General features: G+C 38.9%; 3 protein-coding genes across 11 annotated transcripts; 1 reads left to right on the forward strand and 2 right to left on the reverse strand.

Annotated features, from left to right (window-relative positions):
* Positions 1-278: 278 nt before the first annotated feature.
* Alas (5-aminolevulinate synthase) lies at positions 279-4,955 on the reverse strand. Of its 2 annotated transcripts, none has more exons than XM_076424316.1 (4): positions 4,787-4,955; positions 2,576-2,633; positions 810-2,095; positions 279-709 (listed from the first exon to the last, which is right to left on the reverse strand). In XM_076424316.1, exons 3-4 carry the CDS (start codon positions 2,079-2,081, stop codon positions 497-499), a joined length of 1,485 nt encoding a protein of 494 aa, XP_076280431.1. In that variant the 5' UTR covers positions 2,082-2,095; positions 2,576-2,633; positions 4,787-4,955; the 3' UTR covers positions 279-496. The 2 variants fall into 2 exon arrangements, with proteins under 2 accessions (XP_076280431.1, XP_076280430.1); XM_076424315.1 differs by lacking the exon at positions 4,787-4,955 and adding an exon at positions 3,846-4,077.
* A 148-nt stretch (positions 4,956-5,103) lies between these two features.
* Erp60 (disulfide-isomerase A3) lies at positions 5,104-8,235 on the forward strand. Its single transcript, XM_076424317.1, has 5 exons — positions 5,104-5,457; positions 6,009-6,240; positions 6,327-6,535; positions 6,612-6,719; positions 6,794-8,235. Exons 1-5 carry the CDS (start codon positions 5,312-5,314, stop codon positions 7,566-7,568), a joined length of 1,470 nt encoding a protein of 489 aa, XP_076280432.1. The 5' UTR covers positions 5,104-5,311; the 3' UTR covers positions 7,569-8,235.
* Positions 8,236-8,349: 114 nt separating this feature from the next.
* Positions 8,350-17,832, reverse strand: Rho1 (ras-like GTP-binding protein Rho1). 8 transcript variants are annotated; one of them, XM_076424324.1, is made up of 5 exons: positions 17,642-17,832; positions 13,465-13,547; positions 12,092-12,252; positions 11,626-12,009; positions 8,350-11,421 (listed from the first exon to the last, which is right to left on the reverse strand). In XM_076424324.1, the coding sequence occupies exons 2-5, from the start codon at positions 13,520-13,522 to the stop codon at positions 11,383-11,385; spliced, it is 642 nt and encodes a 213-aa protein (XP_076280439.1). In that variant the 5' UTR covers positions 13,523-13,547; positions 17,642-17,832; the 3' UTR covers positions 8,350-11,382. The 8 variants fall into 8 exon arrangements, with proteins under 8 accessions (XP_076280439.1, XP_076280435.1, XP_076280436.1 ...); XM_076424320.1 differs by lacking the exon at positions 17,642-17,832 and adding an exon at positions 16,145-16,216; XM_076424321.1 differs by lacking the exon at positions 17,642-17,832 and adding an exon at positions 15,796-16,144.
* Between the last annotated feature and the right edge of the window lie 217 nt (positions 17,833-18,049).

An 18,049-nucleotide genomic window follows, 5' to 3' on the forward strand; every position in this document is an offset into this window, starting at 1 on the left:
GTGCAAAGGGTTTCAAGTTACCGTTTACTATACCCGAGTCTCAAAATTCTTATATGTGCGTGATTCCTGTCATTTTACAATTAATCTTACCTATAGCTGAGGACCAAGGGAAAAGCCCGCGTCGAATTTTATTGTATTCTTTTCTATTATATGCGCATGCGCGAGGCTGGGCGCGAAATTTCTAGAATTTGAATATGTTCCAGAAATATGATTTGAGATTTTCAACAATTTATGGAGGAAAAAGAACTCTTCAAAGTTAAAGAATTTATATCGGATGGTTCCTTGTGCAGTTTTCTTTATTTAGCTCTTACACTGAATGGCCTGCCTGCAGCCGAAACGTTTGTATTTGATAAAAAACAAAAATATCTGACGATCACAGAATTGGCGATCCCATTATTTTGGCGGTGCTCCCAAGATATTTTATACCTTTTTTTCTCTATTAAAGCACATTCATCAATGAATCGAAATTAGGTTTTGTTAACTGTTTATCAGCTAATTACTCTAGTTTTGATATATTTAGATGATCGAACACGTCTAACAAATCCTTTGCAAACTGGTCCATCATTGTCCGAGTGTGTTTTGGAGTAGGAGCCAACCTTAATCTTTCCTGACCTTTTGGAACTGTAGGATAATTTATTGCTTGCACATAATGACCTTTCTCCTGTATCAAGAGATCGGCCAACTGAGTGCATAGTAGCGGATCTCCGACCTGATGCAAAATTACAATATGGTGCGCAAATCCAACGATAAAAATATATAGATATATATCGAGATATTACTGTACATCTGAAGTTTGTAAGATAACTTACTCTTATTGGAATAATATGCGAAGGCGATGGTTCTACCGGAAGACCAGCATCAGTCAAAATGCATTTCATATAAGCTACGTTTTTTTGATGAGTAGCTCTCAACGCTCTCCCTTCCTCGGAAGCTAAAATTTCAACGGCGGCCAAAGCGCCGTATAATACAGTTGGTGGCAGCGACGTCGTGAAAATGAAGCCTGCAGCGTAGCTTCGTACCATATCTATCAATTTCTCCGAGCCGACAACGTAACCACCAACATTGCCGAATGCTTTGCCTAATGTACCAGAAATGATATCCATTTTATGAAGCACCCAATCTCTCTCTCCAATCCCAGCACCCGAATATCCATATAGGCCAACCGCGTGTACTTCGTCGACGAAAGTCAAGGCACCGTATTTATGAGCAACGTCGCACAATTGTTCCAAGGGGCATATATCGCCGGTCATAGAATGTACCGTTTCGAACGCTACAATTTTCGGCACGCTCTTGTCCACTTTGGACAGCAGTTCTTCCAAATGTTCTACGTCGTTGTGTCTGAAAATATGCTTCGGTATCCCGCTATTTCTTATTCCCTGAATCATGGAAGCATGATTGGCAGCATCGGAGAAAATATGGCAGCCCGGTAGAAATTTTGCTAGAGTATACAAAGTGGAATCATTAGCAACAAAACAGGAAGTGAACAATAAGCCAGCCTCTTTCTGATGCAAGGCTGCGAGTCTTTTTTCTAACATTTCATGGCCCATAGAGTTGCCGGATATGTTTCTCGTTCCACCTGCACCTGCTCCGAACTTATCCAGAGCTTCCTGGACAGAACTGGTTACCGCCGGATGTCTAGACATCCCTAAGTAATCGTTGGAACACCAAACGGTAATGGGTTTCGGTACCTTCGAATACTCGATAGCGGTTGGAAAATTCTGTGCCAGTCTGTTCACTTTTTTAAAGACTCTATAAGAATGATCTTTCTTTTTCTTCATGATTTGTTCATGAAAGAATTCTTCGTAAGCGAAGCTTGGCTCTTCTCTCGGTTCGTTAGAAATCTCATTTCTAATGTCTTCAGCGACAGCAGGATTGGCAGTTCTTACACCAACGTGCTCTTTAGCTAGAAAAGGACACTGAGATTCCACATCTTTCTGCACATGCTGCGTCTCCGTGCTTTCTGCTTGAGTTCTAATCAGCTGAGACATAAATGGACAAAGCTGACGATAATTGGTCAACACCGAAGAGCCATAATTATGGACATAGTTGGCGCTCAACCGAGTTAGAAACGGACAAGGCATGCTTCTGGAGTTTCCTGAAACAGATTTTCTCGCTCAATATGTGATGCAATTTATAATTATCCGCCTCTCTGATTTTGATAATCTTGAAATATATTGCCAGCAACATGATTCTGAATAATTCTTTTGGAGTCCCTCTGTCGCCTTACTTGAACAATAAATTCAACATCAGTTTTTCGCGAATATCCGTAAAACTGAAGAGGACCAACATCTTTTTACAAAGGAGAAAGTTGTTCAAAATGTCGAGCTGTACAATATATTTAAATTTCATTGAAACTGGAGAGGAGGACTCTTTCGTAAATAATTACAAGTTGTCAAGTTGTATAAAAGTTTTAATCGATTAATTAAATGGACAGGACCAACTAAATACATATTTCGTTAATTTCTGTCTCAACGTTAAATCGGAGTTCCCGATGTCGAAAGTATGTCAATACCTCTTACGAGTAAAAGAGAAAGTGAGCACTATAATTGATGATGACACAACGCGAGTCTTTTACCTTTCGCAGCAGCTGATAAATGATGAGTGTTGGTGTACTGGACACACTGGCGAACAAACTGAAAAAATACGTAAGCTTAATTACGTAAATACGTGTCTCGTGGCTGATAGCCAAATGAACTGGATTCAATGACGAGAGAATTAGCGAAATGCAGAATAACAGGCCGTCCTGTCGCTTTGACAGCTGAGTCAGGACTGACTCGGTCGGACTCTGACTGAACACTGAACTGAACCGACTGAACCTGAATCTGAATGTATCTTACGTATCTGCTATCTGCTTCAGTAATTCCCCCTATGGAAGCACTTATCGATTCTCGAGTCACGTGACTCTATTTTCGCTTACCGTTCGTGGCCTATTTTTTATCGTCCCCTTCTTTACCCACGAACTACACGCGTTCAAACAGGAAATGATTATCGAAATAATTGATTTCGCGTAACCCGCACGCATTTAAACCACTCGTAGATCATGATCATTGATAAGAATATTATCTAATCGCTGGGTCATTATGCTACTTTCGAAAACTGAATTTGAATTATTTTACAGTTAATATGACATATATATTTAGTTGTTGAGCTTTTGAATCGCATAAAACTCGATATATGATATCGATTGATATTTGACGTGGACGAGTGACAATGAAGTCGCCACTAGAAATAGAATATATTTATATAACTGGTTTGATCGAGTTCGAGATGAATTATCGGTGATCCCGTTAACCATCTGAACGACTGTCAATTAAACTATAAATCGAACCCACTTGTATCAACGTTGTGACTTATGTAAAGGCTTTTTCATAAATCCTTGAACCGACCACCTGTTCGCGCGCGACTATCTTCACTTTGTATTTATGTACTTCGTATTTGCAATAGTCATCGTCTGTCGTGTTCGGATCAATTACTTATTCTGACTTCTATGCTATGAGTCATTTTATTGCTGCAAACATTGCGAGAATTTTATCATTTCATCAGGGCAACTGTCGATGCCCTGAAATTGTAATAGTAAAATTGATTCTCAATTATTTCCAAAGTACATTCGTGCAGCGCTAATTAATTGAATCTACGACACGCAACGCGATATTCAAGCTACAGAAATGAAATGCAAGTGTCCATATCCGTCCGTAATTAATTTCCACTAAAATGTTCGAAGCTGTAAATGCTATTTCTTGAAATGATTAATAAAGTTCAAATGGTGAATTTTTAAAATGATTTTTACGCTCAAGACTTTTCGCGCGTGTTTCCTGCCGCCTTTCAGCTTCGTCGTTTTCACTCACCATAATATTATCAACTAGAAAAAAATGGATTTCGACCGATGAGTGACTTTAAACTTCAAACGTGTTCGTTGCAAACAACAGCACAGTTTCGGAATGACTAACCAAATGCCGCTCATCGGTTGCGATATTTAATGAAGGCTACTGCTTATGTTAAACCTTTCTACGTTTTTTTTCGCGTTTGTGCAAACTCACGGTCACACTATGTAGAAACAGATGATATACTGACTGTGAATGCGTACCGTTTCGAAAGGAAACATAATAATTTACATTACGTTTCATAACAGATACCGTACGCGTATAAATTACGGATTTTCCTGTTTGTTATCACTTTTCCTCGGAAAGATAAAAACGGCCATGACTCTTTAGTTTTTATTTCATTATACATGAGGATACTCTCTCTCTCTGGTACATATATATGTATATATATATATAAATTATTTTTATTTTATTGTACTTTTCTGCTGATGCGGTAGTTAACTTGTTAAACAGATAATCAACCGCTATAATATATGTTGAGACATTTGTACAAATTATTTGAATAAATCGCGATTTACTCGTCAAGTTATTTACCGTATAAAAATCGACAAAAACAAGAAATACGGTAAAAAGATACTTGTTGCGCCATCTACGGCGGAACCGCCAAGCTCTTTGATTATTTTCGTCGATAATTGTGAACTAGAGGTCGGCAAAATCCAATCTACGTATTTAGCAAAAATATATATCTTTCCTTACGATTCACAGAGAAACACCGACAAGCATTAGAAATCCTTCCGTCTTTATTTCGAATTCAGCAAAATACAGGAATCAACAGAGTCAGTTTGCTCCGTTTGCCACAGAGGGCATTGCGATTGCTAACGTTGGATGTTGGATAAAGTCACGGATGAAGCCTGATCACAACATTCACAACAGATCTCGCAGCAGTCAATCAAAAACATACGTACCGTTATAAAGTTCCTCGTATCTCTGGTATCTCCTCCCACCAAGGTCAAAAACCAGCGAAATGTGGCTTCTCCTTGCCCGCTTCTGATCTGGAACCTTATCTTCCATTTTGTCTACAGGGTGCGTCTGAAACTACTAACCGTCCGGTTACGTCTAACGGACAAAAAGTGTTCACCACAGAGCCTAAAAATATCGGAAACACTTGAAAAGTTTCCTATCGACGCTTTTCAGTACGCAGGAACATAGATGATCTCACCAAGTAAAATAAAAAAAGAAAACAGCTAACAGGATGTAGCGAAGGTTGGTCACCGATTTTAGGAACACCCTGTACGATACGTGGCGTTTACAGGACTTACAAGCGCACACGTATTTGGGAAAGGAACAGCCAATCAGGAGGCGACAGCACTGCGCGGGGTACCGTGCACCGCCGACTAACTTCTTGCAAAAGCCACGTCTTAGACGAACTGTGTCTCCCGAAGGAAAGAGCCGGAACCGATTTTGTTTAACAAGCTGCAGCGTGATCCACGATGCTGCCCAAGTACCTTGCCTTTCTTTTCCTGGTGCTGGTCACCGTCTTAGCCGAGGAGAAGGACGTGCTGGAACTAACTGACGAAACCTTCAGCCATGAATTAGATCGGCTCGACAACACGCTTGTTATGTTTTACGCGCCATGGTAAGAAATTTCACGATCATTTCACGTTCTCCAAGCTGCGAGCACCTTCTCCTTTTCGTTATCGAACCTCCGAAATCCTGGTTGTCGCAGAAAACCAGAAATTCGAACGGTTTTTCGGAGTTCCGGTCGTAATGTTCGATGCCGGTTCGTGACACATTACCCAACACGACTTTGTTCCTACTCCTTCCGAGTTACCTTTGGCTTCAATATTGTTATATATAGATTTATACACACATATATAATCGTATGAGGCACGTTTCTTATTTCCAAAATTCCTATTTATAGATATATATAAAAGACACGTTTCTGATATCTAAATCTGGATTCCAGAGATTTAACAAGTCGCACTTCTCGAATTTTGGAGACGTATGCGTCACTTTTTAACCGATGAAATATATATTGTTTTATTGCTTGAAAGTGAAACCGTGTACTGGATATTGTTGTTTTCCAAAATAAAAAATGAATTGGAGTCAATACCATTTTTGCTCTGTAATGTTCAAAAAAGAAAATGTATTATTGTATTATTATACGATTGTATATTACCTTTCTAGGTGCGGTCATTGCAAACGGTTGAAGCCAGAATACGCCAAAGCGGCGGAGCTGTTGTTGGGCAATGATCCTTCGATCACTCTTGCCAAGGTAGATTGTACCGAAAGTGGAAAGGAGACTTGTAACAAGCATTCTGTCAGTGGTTACCCGACACTGAAGATCTTCTCCAAGGGAGACTTTGTTAGTGATTACAATGGACCTAGGGAAGCTGCTGGAATTGCCAAATACATGAAGGTATGTTGAATTAAGTTTTTCCAATTTATCGAAGAATGCAGATAGAAAATATCTATGACTAACACGAATGGAATTTAATCTGTTAGGCACAAGTTGGTCCAGCATCCAAGGAACTGACTGGAGAAGATTGCTTGAAATCGTTCCTGAACTCCGATGAAGTTGGCGTTGTTGGTTTCTTTGAGAAGGAGGACTCTTCCTTGGCACAATCCTTCCATACGGTATCTAAGAAGCTTAGAGAGAAAGTCAGATTCGCTCACACAACCGCGAAATCGCTTATGGAGAAAGAAGGACACAAGTAAATAATCAATTGTTCACGAAATTGTCTAGAAAATAATGAATACGAAATGAACAGTTATTGAATCCAATTTTAGGAACACCGTTGTTCTGTACCGACCAAAGATTCTGCAGAACAAGTTCGAACCGAACACCGTGGAACTTGAGCCCGATACCTCTGTTCAAGACTTCATTACTAAACATTAGTAAGTTTTAAGATCATTTTGCTCGTAGATTTTCTGAGAACTGTTTGTTGCAACGATATCCTTTTATTCCTCAGCTTTGGTATTGCTGGTATTCGCACGAGAGACAACTCCGCAGAATTCAAGAACCCTCTGGTTGTCGCATACTACGCCGTAGACTATGTGAAGAACCCAAAGGGCACGAATTACTGGCGCAACAGAATCATCAAGGTCGCTAAGGACTTCCCGAAACTGAACTTCGCCATTTCGTCGAAAGACGACTTCCAGCACGAATTGAACGACTTCGGTATCGACTTCGTGAAAGGTGACAAGCCCATAGTACTGGCCAGAATCGCGAAGAACCAGAAGTTCGTCATGAAAGATGATTTCTCGGTTGATACGTTCGAAACGTTCTTGAAAGACCTCGAAGCGGACAATCTGGAACCGTATTTGAAGTCCGAAGCGGTTCCCGAAGATAACAGCGGACACGTGAAGGTCGCGGTAGCAAAGAACTTCGACGAGCTTATCACAAACAGCGGCAAAGACACGTTGATCGAATTCTATGCTCCTTGGTGCGGACATTGCAAGAAATTGGCTCCTATTTTCGATGAATTGGGTGAGAAACTCGCGGACGAAGATGTCGATATCGTCAAGTTCGACGCCACTGCTAACGACGTCCCGGCACCTTACGAAGTTGTCGGATTCCCGACACTTTTCTGGGTACCGAAGGATGCCAAAGACAAGCCTGTTAAATACGAGGGTGGAAGAGGAATCGATGATTTCATCAAGTACGTCGCCAAGCACGCGACCGACGAGCTTAAAGCATTTGATCGCAAAGGCAAGCCCGTCAAGCCTAAGAATGAGGAATTGTAAATTTTCTTTTCGTAACAAATAACGTGATACGATTGCTACATTTTTATATATATACATATAATTCAGCAGCATCCGAAATCAGATTTCCCTTTGTGAGACTTACGAGTGTGGCGGGAAGAGTGACATTCAATTAAATGTAAGGGCTAAGAATGTTTCTAGTTTTGGAGATAGAGGTTTGAGTGAGAAAGGGAGACGCTCCCTTCTTCCCAGGAATAATTGCGTGTCGCGCTTATTCTACGAAGTATCTGAATGCGAAGTGAAATGTCATTTAGCATCTAGGATCGTCTACATGTATTAACGCAACTTTATAATATTATATATCGCGTCAGACTATACAGAACTGATTTAGGATTATCATTGCAATGTTTTCCAGTTTACGTCTAAGAGTCGATATTCATTCCATTCTTTCGCATTTCGACTACGGGTAGGTTTTCTCGGGTTGATGCACATAGTTTTGTTTATACGAAAGAGTACGAATAAAGATGAAATAAAATGTTTTTTATATGAAAAGCTTTTGATGCATTGCAACCGATGATATTCCTTGTTAAGAAATGATTGTACTTTCAAAACTCGCCAATCACGCAAACCTTTCAGGAGATGCGTTTTGAAAGAAACAAACGAATTTTGTTCAATAAAATTTGTAAATGACAGTTTACAATACATTTGATATGTTTCGTATAATATTCATTTTACCATATCATGAATTTCCACACGGTTGGCGATTACAATCGTTCTCGCTTATAACGCGCTCGGTCGATTCAGTGAATAGCAATATTACAAATCTCGACAAGTAATTTTTATTGTTAATTACAATTTATTATTATAGCAATCGTAGAGTAAATACCTTCTTATTATATAAAAGCTAATTAAATCGTAGAACGATTTGCCAGAATCCTACAAAATTCACGCTCGAATTCGTTTTTTCTTGATAGTCATAAAAAAGTAACGGTTCTCGTCCCCGATATTGAAGAAAACACTATGTGTGTGAATCGTTAAGTTCTCGCCTTAGGAAGTACCGTAACTTCTTAAGTTAGCTGCACGACATATTATTATACAAATGTCGCCGTCGTAAGACTATTAATTGTGTACGGGACTATGGAGACTTCGAAGACAACGGTTTTCCTTTCTTTTCTCTTGTTCGGTTCGTATATGTGTAACACACCTTGCCGCTTCAACGTTCAAAATTCCAACGAAACAGGTAGTATGCCCGCTATGTATAATAAATGTTATATGCGCGTGTATTGCTCGCAATGTTATCGTAAATAACAAATAGTCGAAGCAACTCGTACTTTTATTTTATTGCTCTTGCATACCCACGACAAACAAATTCTGTAAAACAAAAAAATCATACGGGCCACTCGTTAAAGGCGTTACAAGATCCTTCTATCCCAAGTATACGGTTGAAATTTTATATATACAATCTTAAATCCCATATGGACCAGTACGGGCACTCAAAATAAGAAAGATACATTGTTCTTATCTCTTATTTGTGTTTGCCGCATATATATAAATCATCGTGTTTCTCGATCTTCGTCAAACATAGAAGAACTTGAATAAAACGTTTACGCTTATCATCGGAAACTTTGTGCATTTATAGCGACGCTTAATCTCTGTTATAAAAGGTATCAGCAGCTTGTTCGAGTTCACGTCGCGTGACGGTATTATTAATTATTCATTTTTAAAAAATCAGTCTCACGAACGCTCTTTCTGACGAGAGGATCGAATACGATCATCGCTTTTATGGAAAATAATAAATTATACATGTCAGTTCTATCGGCGATTCTCATAACGTTTCATATCGTATAAAAATGTTATGGTAGAGTCGTTTGTACAAATTTTTAATGATTTATTTTGCTCGACATCACAATCGCGTTTATTACACCATAAGAGAAAATGGTCCATAGAGGATTCACTGATACAGTTGTAATGAACAGTACAGTTTTCGAAATTATTATAAAAGAACATTTTTCGCAAACTCTGCAACGGATCTTTTTGTTATAGATTAAAAAGCTTTCCATTTGATTTGAACGCTATAAAGTAAGTCTTGCTCACCGTTGACTCAACGAAGTTTATTCATGCATCGAAGAGCTGATCAACGATGATCTTTTCTTCGATCCATCCGTTGATCCACGATGAACGAGATCCTCTTCACCGTTGCAAAGTTTGACTGCAAGTTGACGAAGGTGTCTGGTTAAAAGCGTAATTCAACGATAGTACTGCTAACTGTTTAAAAAAAAAAACGTTTGTTGAACACAATTCCACAGTCATTCATTGAATCAATGGCCAGGACTGCATTGCAGCCGTAAATTCAGTAGTTCTTGCAAAAAGCAACGATCTTATGAACCTTACAGATTATATATATATATGCATATATATATATAGCTTTTTTTTATAGAAGACGTGTAGGTTTGAAAGTGTGTAAAATTAGTATTTATAAATACACATGAACGAAAGAGAGAAACGAAAGAATAAGAAATAAAAGGAAGGATAGTATACAGGACGATTCAACAGGCTCGATAATCAATGCTTTACAAGGTAACTTCTTGAAATTGGTAAATCACTCGATATTTTCTTTTCTTGAGGAACACACACATTACTTTTCGATCGAAATGTGTTTTTGGAAAGCAATCGTCGTGTACGTCGCACGACGCTACTATAAAAGCTAACGTGTTCTGTGAGATTTTTGTACTCTAAATGAATAGAGTCATCCAGAAATATTCCTCGATTATCAATTATAATCATTATGTCGGATAAATTTTTTGGATCGAATTTATACCGCGTAACAAAAAACACAAATCGGGACATCGTTTGTATGCATGATTGGATACAAGGGATGTGTTGTCGAAATACATAAATATAATATAGCCGCTGTTATAATCCGTAATGTTAGTGTCATCGTATTACAATATAATAATAAAAATAATTAATAATAATAATAATTAATAATAATAATACATTTAGCCTAGTTGGTATTCTTATAGATCAAAATGATCCGCTGGTCTACTTACGCAATTTTATAATTGTAATATAATATTCGTTACTTTTTTTTTGTTTGTTTGCTTGTTTAAGAAATATCGATAATGCCATAGTTCAGTAAAATAGTGACGTAACAATTGGAATTCTTAACGATTTGTTTTAAATTCTTACATTGCTTTCTATGACTTTGCATTGCATATTATGTTTCTACTCTCCCCGTTTCACTCTCTCTCTCTCTCTCTTTCACTCTATCACTCTCTCTCTCTTTATACTTTGTTACGAATTCCCCCAACTCCGTCGTACTTCTCTTCCACATATCTTTTTTTATTACCAAAAAATAAACAGCCACTACGATTAAAAAAAAATGTAGAATGCATATAATAGTAATGAGAGATACTAATAATAATAGTAATAATTGCTACAATGATATAGATAATTATGTACCGTAAATGTAAATAGTTGGTATGACAATTGTTTAATTGTTTAAACTCGAAGCACAATTCATTACCATTTAAAAAATACAATCAAGTAGTCATTACAATATACATTATAGTTTTTTTCATATATATAGCACATATACTTGTATTGAATTTAGTCAATGTTTAAGTCTCCGGTTTCATCAATGACAGTTTTTTATATTGCGGGCGCATTTTGTGGTTGTTTTTCCGTTTTTTTTCTATATAGATTTGTTTTATTGTGTAAAATAATTAAAGATAAGTTGTTGTTGTTATCATATTATGGTTTCCGCTGGGGGACTCCGGCATAACAACTAGCTCCATTGCAGCTAGCTCCGCAATTCCATTATTTAGCCCGTTACCGGGTATACTTGGCATTTTACTTAAAGAAGCCAACACCTTCCCTTCTTCTTCTTCTTTACCTGAAAATTAGAATATTTGTTACAGTCACATAAACTTGTACTATAAACATATAACGTTATAAAATTACACTGTCCAACGAACATCTCGGATGTGTAACTTCAAGCTGCCAAAGGGGAAGGCGTAGAATACTACAGCGTGAAATTACAAATCAAATATGCGTTGAACAACGTTGTTAAACATTTCCTAACTTCGGGAATACTAACTTGTAGCGCAGCTCGAGTTGCCGTTTCAAATACTTCCCTAATACCTTCCTTACTTTTAGCAGAACATTCAAGATAAGCGAAAGCGTTAATTTTTTCGGCCATAGCTCTACCCTCTTCGGGTTTTACTGGTTCTTGTTTCATCTTGCTAAGCTCCTTGATGGTGTTAGGATCGTTGCGCAAGTCTCTTTTGTTTCCAACAAGGATAATGGGCACATTCGGGCAAAAGTGCTTCACCTCTGGTGTCCACTTCTCGGGAATGTTCTCCAGGGAATCGGGACTATCGATGGAAAAGCACATTAGGATTACGTCTGTGTCAGGATACGACAGCGGACGCAACCTATCATAATCTTCTTGTCCAGCTGTGTCCCAAAGAGCCAACTCCACCTGTTACCAATAATATTTTATAGAATGTATACGACGGACAAACGATTACAAAAGTTACAACATAATTGTTCGAAAGACTCACCTGTTTCCCGTCGACTTCAATGTCTGCGACATAGTTTTCGAATACCGTGGGTACATATACTTCGGGAAACTGGTCTTTGCTGAAGACTATGAGTAAGCAAGTTTTACCACAGGCACCATCACCCACAATAACCAATTTCTTCCTAATGGCTGCCATGAATTCTAAAACGAAAATCATTCAGCATTTATTTACTATAGCTCCGTTGTAATTCGGCTTCGATAAAAAATATATCTCCTTATATGCACATAAATCTCTTTCAAAGAGTATCTATTAATAAAAAAAGCAAAAAATACACATAGGTTACATACCGATTAACAAATTTTCGTTTAGAGAACTCGTGAATCTTAAGAAACGACTGGACGATTACGCGAATGGAATGTCTGTACGCCTGATAACTTACCTATACACGAATAGCGACATAATTCTTTACATTGTACTCTTTTAAAGTGTATTCGTTCTAGTACTAGAATCTTTGCCGGTGATGTCTAATACGTGCCGAGAATGATCTCGACATTATGTACAGATGAAACGGTAAAAATGTGCGCTAATAATTTCTAGCAGTTGATCCTACAAATGCATGTACATAAACATTGTGTCTATATATGCATAAATCTTTTAAGTTGTGGATGATACGAGTAACAAATAGATTCTAAATTGATCTTTCAGCTTCAGAACTATCGCATTTCTAATGGTAATGAGTCTAAAATCGAATGATCGAACATCTTTTGGAAACTCCACCAAAAAAGTCAACTAAGGGCATGCAGCGAGTGAACACGTAATAAACGTAAGGTAATCACAACTTAATGGGAAACGCAAGAAGTGCCGAGAGAATGGAATTAATGTAACTGTTAAAAGAAGATACATCTCCTATAGCCTGAAAAGGCACAAACAAGTGAAAAAGCAATCTTAAATGGACAGATCCAAGAGCGTATATACATATATAGAGAGATACAAAAAGAAACAGTGAAAGAGATTGAGAAAAAGCATTCTTCAGGATAGAGTTAGGAAGAAGTCAGGGTAATTTCTTCGAAACTGTTTGCATTAGATTCACTTTCTGACAATGCTATAAACAACGACTCGTATTCAAACCTCGTAGGGTATAGAATTTCTTCCCTAAACAGTGTCGTAGTTATTCTTTAAAATACTAGATTGGTATTAGCATTACATATGTGTACAATAGCCTTAAAGCCCTCCATCGACTTAAATTTACATTGCTAGAAAATTGTTTCTAATCTCATTACTGCCAGCTACTTGTACAGTGTGGGTATTGTAGGTAAGATTTTCTCATTTCTATTCTGTTGTCTACTTTAAATGCTATTTAAGAAAGCAACCTACGAGGGCTGAAGATTTAAAGGATATTGACTGGGTCGTACCTGATCCAGGGTACCCCGTATCGTCTGGACCGAGGCATCGGCCCGCATTGCATCCCATGTTTTTAGTCTTTCTTTCAGCGTCTCTGTTTTAAGTGGACATTTTATATGTTAGAATGGATAGGAGGCTGCGAGATAATTGCATGTACTAGACAAACATCATTATTGTCGGATATATGTATGCGTATAGATCTCTTTTTTTTTTTGTCATAGCTATGTATTTGTAAATATCTGTAAAAGTATTAAATAAAATCTATGATGATTCGATGTACGACGCATATGTAATTTTTCAATTCTTAACTCTTTCCTTCGGATACATTGAAAACGTGTATACTACAAGGCATTATGAGTCTGCCATTGCCTAAACATAATGTAAATTTAATGTTATCATAGTCAATATTACTGTGTACACATTTAAATTAAATTGTACGTAATATGAAATGCATAAGGTAGGGCCTTTTATTCGATGAACCCATAAATAACTCAAGAATCAATTTTGTTGCTAACAATTAGAACTTTCACTAGCCGAGTACTTGGGGCACTCGATGTAATCTAACAATAAGCTCCGATTGGAGTAAGTATTTTGGTACTTCAATTCGAATACTCATAAATCTGAGCAATAGTAAGAATACCTTACTAACAATAAACTAAACTACTTTTTTTGCCTTTAATCCCTAACACGAAGGCCCTTAGTATTATAGATGCAGAGAGTTGTATATAAATTCATTTGATCTATATATAGCGAAACATACCAAGTAAGACTTTACCTTATGCCTTAGAACAAAATGAAAATGTTTCCAAAGAACATGCATGAACATATAAGGTCAATATCTTTTTTTTGTATGAAACATGCACTATCCAGAATCGAGTGAATTCGATAAAAATTATTTTTGGGAAGCGTAAATTAAACGTAATAGGCAGAACATTCGCATGGTGTGAAGATAAGAGATGCTTTATGAAATCTTATATTTACTCGATAACAATCAACAAACAGTCTTTTATATATATATATATATAAATGAGTATTAAGAAAGAAGTATGAGATATCATAACATGGTGCTGACATTTAAAATTTCTTTAATATGAAGCTTTGAATCGTTAACGATCCCTTCAACGACATAGTGTTGGGTATTCGATGCTCATATTTTTACAGATTATAGTCAATAATATACATAGGAAATGGAAAGATTACTTCTAGCCGAGAGACATCCGAAGATATAAGCACAAAAATTTTTCTTCCACAGACCATATATAGAAAGATTATTATTCCATGTGAGCAAAGTTAAAAGCACTTAGTCAAATTTTTCGCTCATAAGCAGAAACCTTAGCGTAAAGTATAATCTAGTATGCGGAAGCGATGCGAACAAACAGTAGTCTGTACGTGTCGATTAAATGAGAAACGGGTTATGCGTTGTTAACAGTACGGCAACACAGCCTATTCAATCTTTGTACTGCAAACAGTGCACGCTGCATAGAGAGATGCAGTATTCGCTCTGACTCCTCTAAAAATTGAAACTCTCCGTCGGAACGTTTGAATTGCCATCTGCCAGATGCAGCAATTATTTATAGTAGCATATACTGTTCCAAAGTACATTCGAAATACGGTAGAATCTCGTACAACCCGATCAAAAAATCGCTGCTACGCCCGTACAAAGGCGATCGCGAAATTCCTCGAAAAAACTGTGTAATCTTTCTCGGCGATGTCTAATCGCGTTGTATAGGATTCGGCAACGGATAAAAGCTCAATCGTTCACGGGAGATTGCCGAGCGTTTGTTTGGGCATCTACGATTACGGAACCGAACAGAAATTCCGATGAAATCATTCCGAAGGTGAGGAAACGTACGTGTGAACAACAGAGAGGAATAAAGTGGAGCGCTCTTCGAAAAGCGAAGAGTAACGCGGACTCCGTATCGTGTCAAAGAACGTACCGACCTTTTGTTTATCGGAGATAGGAGACGTCGGTCGACGACAGGGTGGAAATCGACGACGAAAACGACGGCGACAACGACGACGACGACGACGACGACGACGACGGCGACAGCAACGGCAACGGCGACGACGACAACGACAATGACGACGCCGAAACAGACAGGAATGTCAAGTCAGAGCCGCGACACACTTCTTTGCTCAAGTTTCTACAGGAGAGGCCCGGAGAGCTTTTTGCCGAATTTTGCACAGCCGGAAGTGCATTGCCGCGTAACGGGGTAAGAGGGCGGGGAAAGGGGGTGGGGGGTATGGAACGAACGGAGCACCGAGAGGGGGAGGCTGGGGGCGCTAGGGATGCGACAGGACAGCGACGCAGGGGTCTAGTGCCTGGTGGACGATTTACTTACTGATCTAAAAGCCAGCTCGAGAGAATCGAGTATCCGATACGGAGCTAATCCAAAATCACCGATCGAATTCAGCCCCGAGCGAGCAGCGCGTGGCTTCTATGCTAACTGAAACGGTGGTCGTGCGAAGATGCCGTGGATTCGTAACGCATGGCACTCCCTCGGCCCTCTCTCTATATCACAGGAGAAGGAGAGGCCTTTTTTTCCCTCCTTGTGACAGACACACACAATATTCCCGGTCGCGGTGTTAACGAACCGATCACGGGCCACCTATCGAACACCCGGGCGCACAGCACAGCACACTCTCGCACCGCTCCAATCAGTATTACTTAAGAAATAATTGCGTATTTACCTGAAATGTTAAGCGACAGAAAGTCAAGAAAATGGCTGCCCTCGATGGCCACACCTCAATCTGTTGAGTGTGCGGCAATCGAGCAGCAAGGGGGGCACTACGCTCAGGAGCGTACCTATTGCGCCGTGGACCGTGGACCACCTCACGAACATACAGAACGCCCTCGAATTCGCTATCTCTCTCTCTCTCTTTCTTGCTCGAGGATTGTTTTGAACAAGGTTCACGGCTCGTTATCAGTTGTATTTCACGACTATTAATACTCGATGATCGATCGCGCGAATTAAGGTGCATCTTACTACTGTACTTTTACAGTGGAATTGTTTAAAAAATTTTCTACGTTTAAGATGTTACGCGTTTTCAGGATGTAGGATCTTTCGAACAGAAATTTGACAATAAATGCTCCCCGACAATACAAATTCCGCCCCGTAGCGGAGAAAATGAATTATTAAAAAAGGTTTCTACATTCACATTAACATTAAAAATATTCGTTTGTCTGCGTACACGTGTCTCGCAATTCGAATTCAAGCTACTACAACTATTTCGAATAGATCAGGATTTCGGGAAAACGAAAAAAAAGATGAAACATGAAATACATGAAAATGTGCTATTGACGCAACATGAATAGCGTCTAGAAAATACATGGAGAAAAATCGACCGTTATTATCCGTTCAGATAAGAGCCGATCGAAGCACGTTCGCGCGCGTTTTCCAGTCATCGATATAAATACGATTTCTACGAGGCGAGTGTTTTTCTTTGAAGATAAAAAAAAATTTGTTCAAGTTGATACCGTCGGATGATACGTTCCTGGTCGGTACTCCGAAACCGGCGAATCATGCGCCACCCGCGCACGTCATGAACCTGTGGAGGGACTTTGCGCACGCATTATGTTTCTCGGATGTACATGTATTTGTGGGTGGGCGATGGAAAGGGTTGGAAAATATGTAAATAATAATGGACATCGCGGTTATGTCTTCCAGCGTTTCAGGATACGCGAAAATCAGCAACGCCGAATCGACGGGAACAGCCGAGTATATATCAGCTTCGAATTCTTTGACTTCTGTGGTTAATGAAAAAAAAATCAAAGTCTCTTCACGGTACGTCATAATTATCACGTTTTCGATAAAAGAAATTATCTGTTGCTTCGAGAGAAGGACAGGGGGGAAAGCAGACAGAGGGAGAGAGAGGGAGAAAGAAGATCGAGCACGATGCATTGTAACTGTAGTTAAAGCGTTATTTATAATACTACATATGTACATACATTCACGCGGCCGATGATCGGTATAGCTAACCAATACTTCCGAGTATAGGCACGAACAATGCAAACGCGGCTGAAAAATTAAATTTAGCCAGCCGAGGGAAAGGGAACGAATGTGCCCTTAACGAATACAAATTTCACGAGCTCGTTCGTGTTTCACGAGTGCACTCGTAGCCAGAGAACGTCTGATGAGTTCATCAAAATTTAGGGACAGCAGACTGCGATACGATAAGGAGACTTACCGGCTAAGAACGGCTAATCGTCGACGATGCTCGTCTACAGGAGAGAACGATGTATGGCGTTCGCAGTCACCCGTAAATGCGTATTCATGCACACGTACACCGAAAACAAATTAGACTACGAAATATAAAAATGTCCCGTGTGTTTACACGCGGGCTTTGTTCAGTGCCAAATAAGAATGATGTCACTGGATGACGCACGCAGAATTGGCGTACGCGTGCTACCAGTTTAAAAGGATACGTGCGGCGTGAAATTCGAATTCCCGAGTTTCTACATGGTTTCTACCGGGGCCATCGCGGACCTTCAATGAATTTCTGCTGATCATTATTTAACGTGTTCCGACACTATTATTAGAAAATTTTGAGAAACTTTTATCGACTAACTACGGTTCCGAAGTTTTGAACATAAAA

Source organism: Lasioglossum baleicum, chromosome 5 (genome assembly GCF_051020765.1).
Source record: "Lasioglossum baleicum chromosome 5, iyLasBale1, whole genome shotgun sequence".
NCBI classification, from domain to species: Eukaryota; Metazoa; Arthropoda; class Insecta; order Hymenoptera; family Halictidae; genus Lasioglossum; species Lasioglossum baleicum.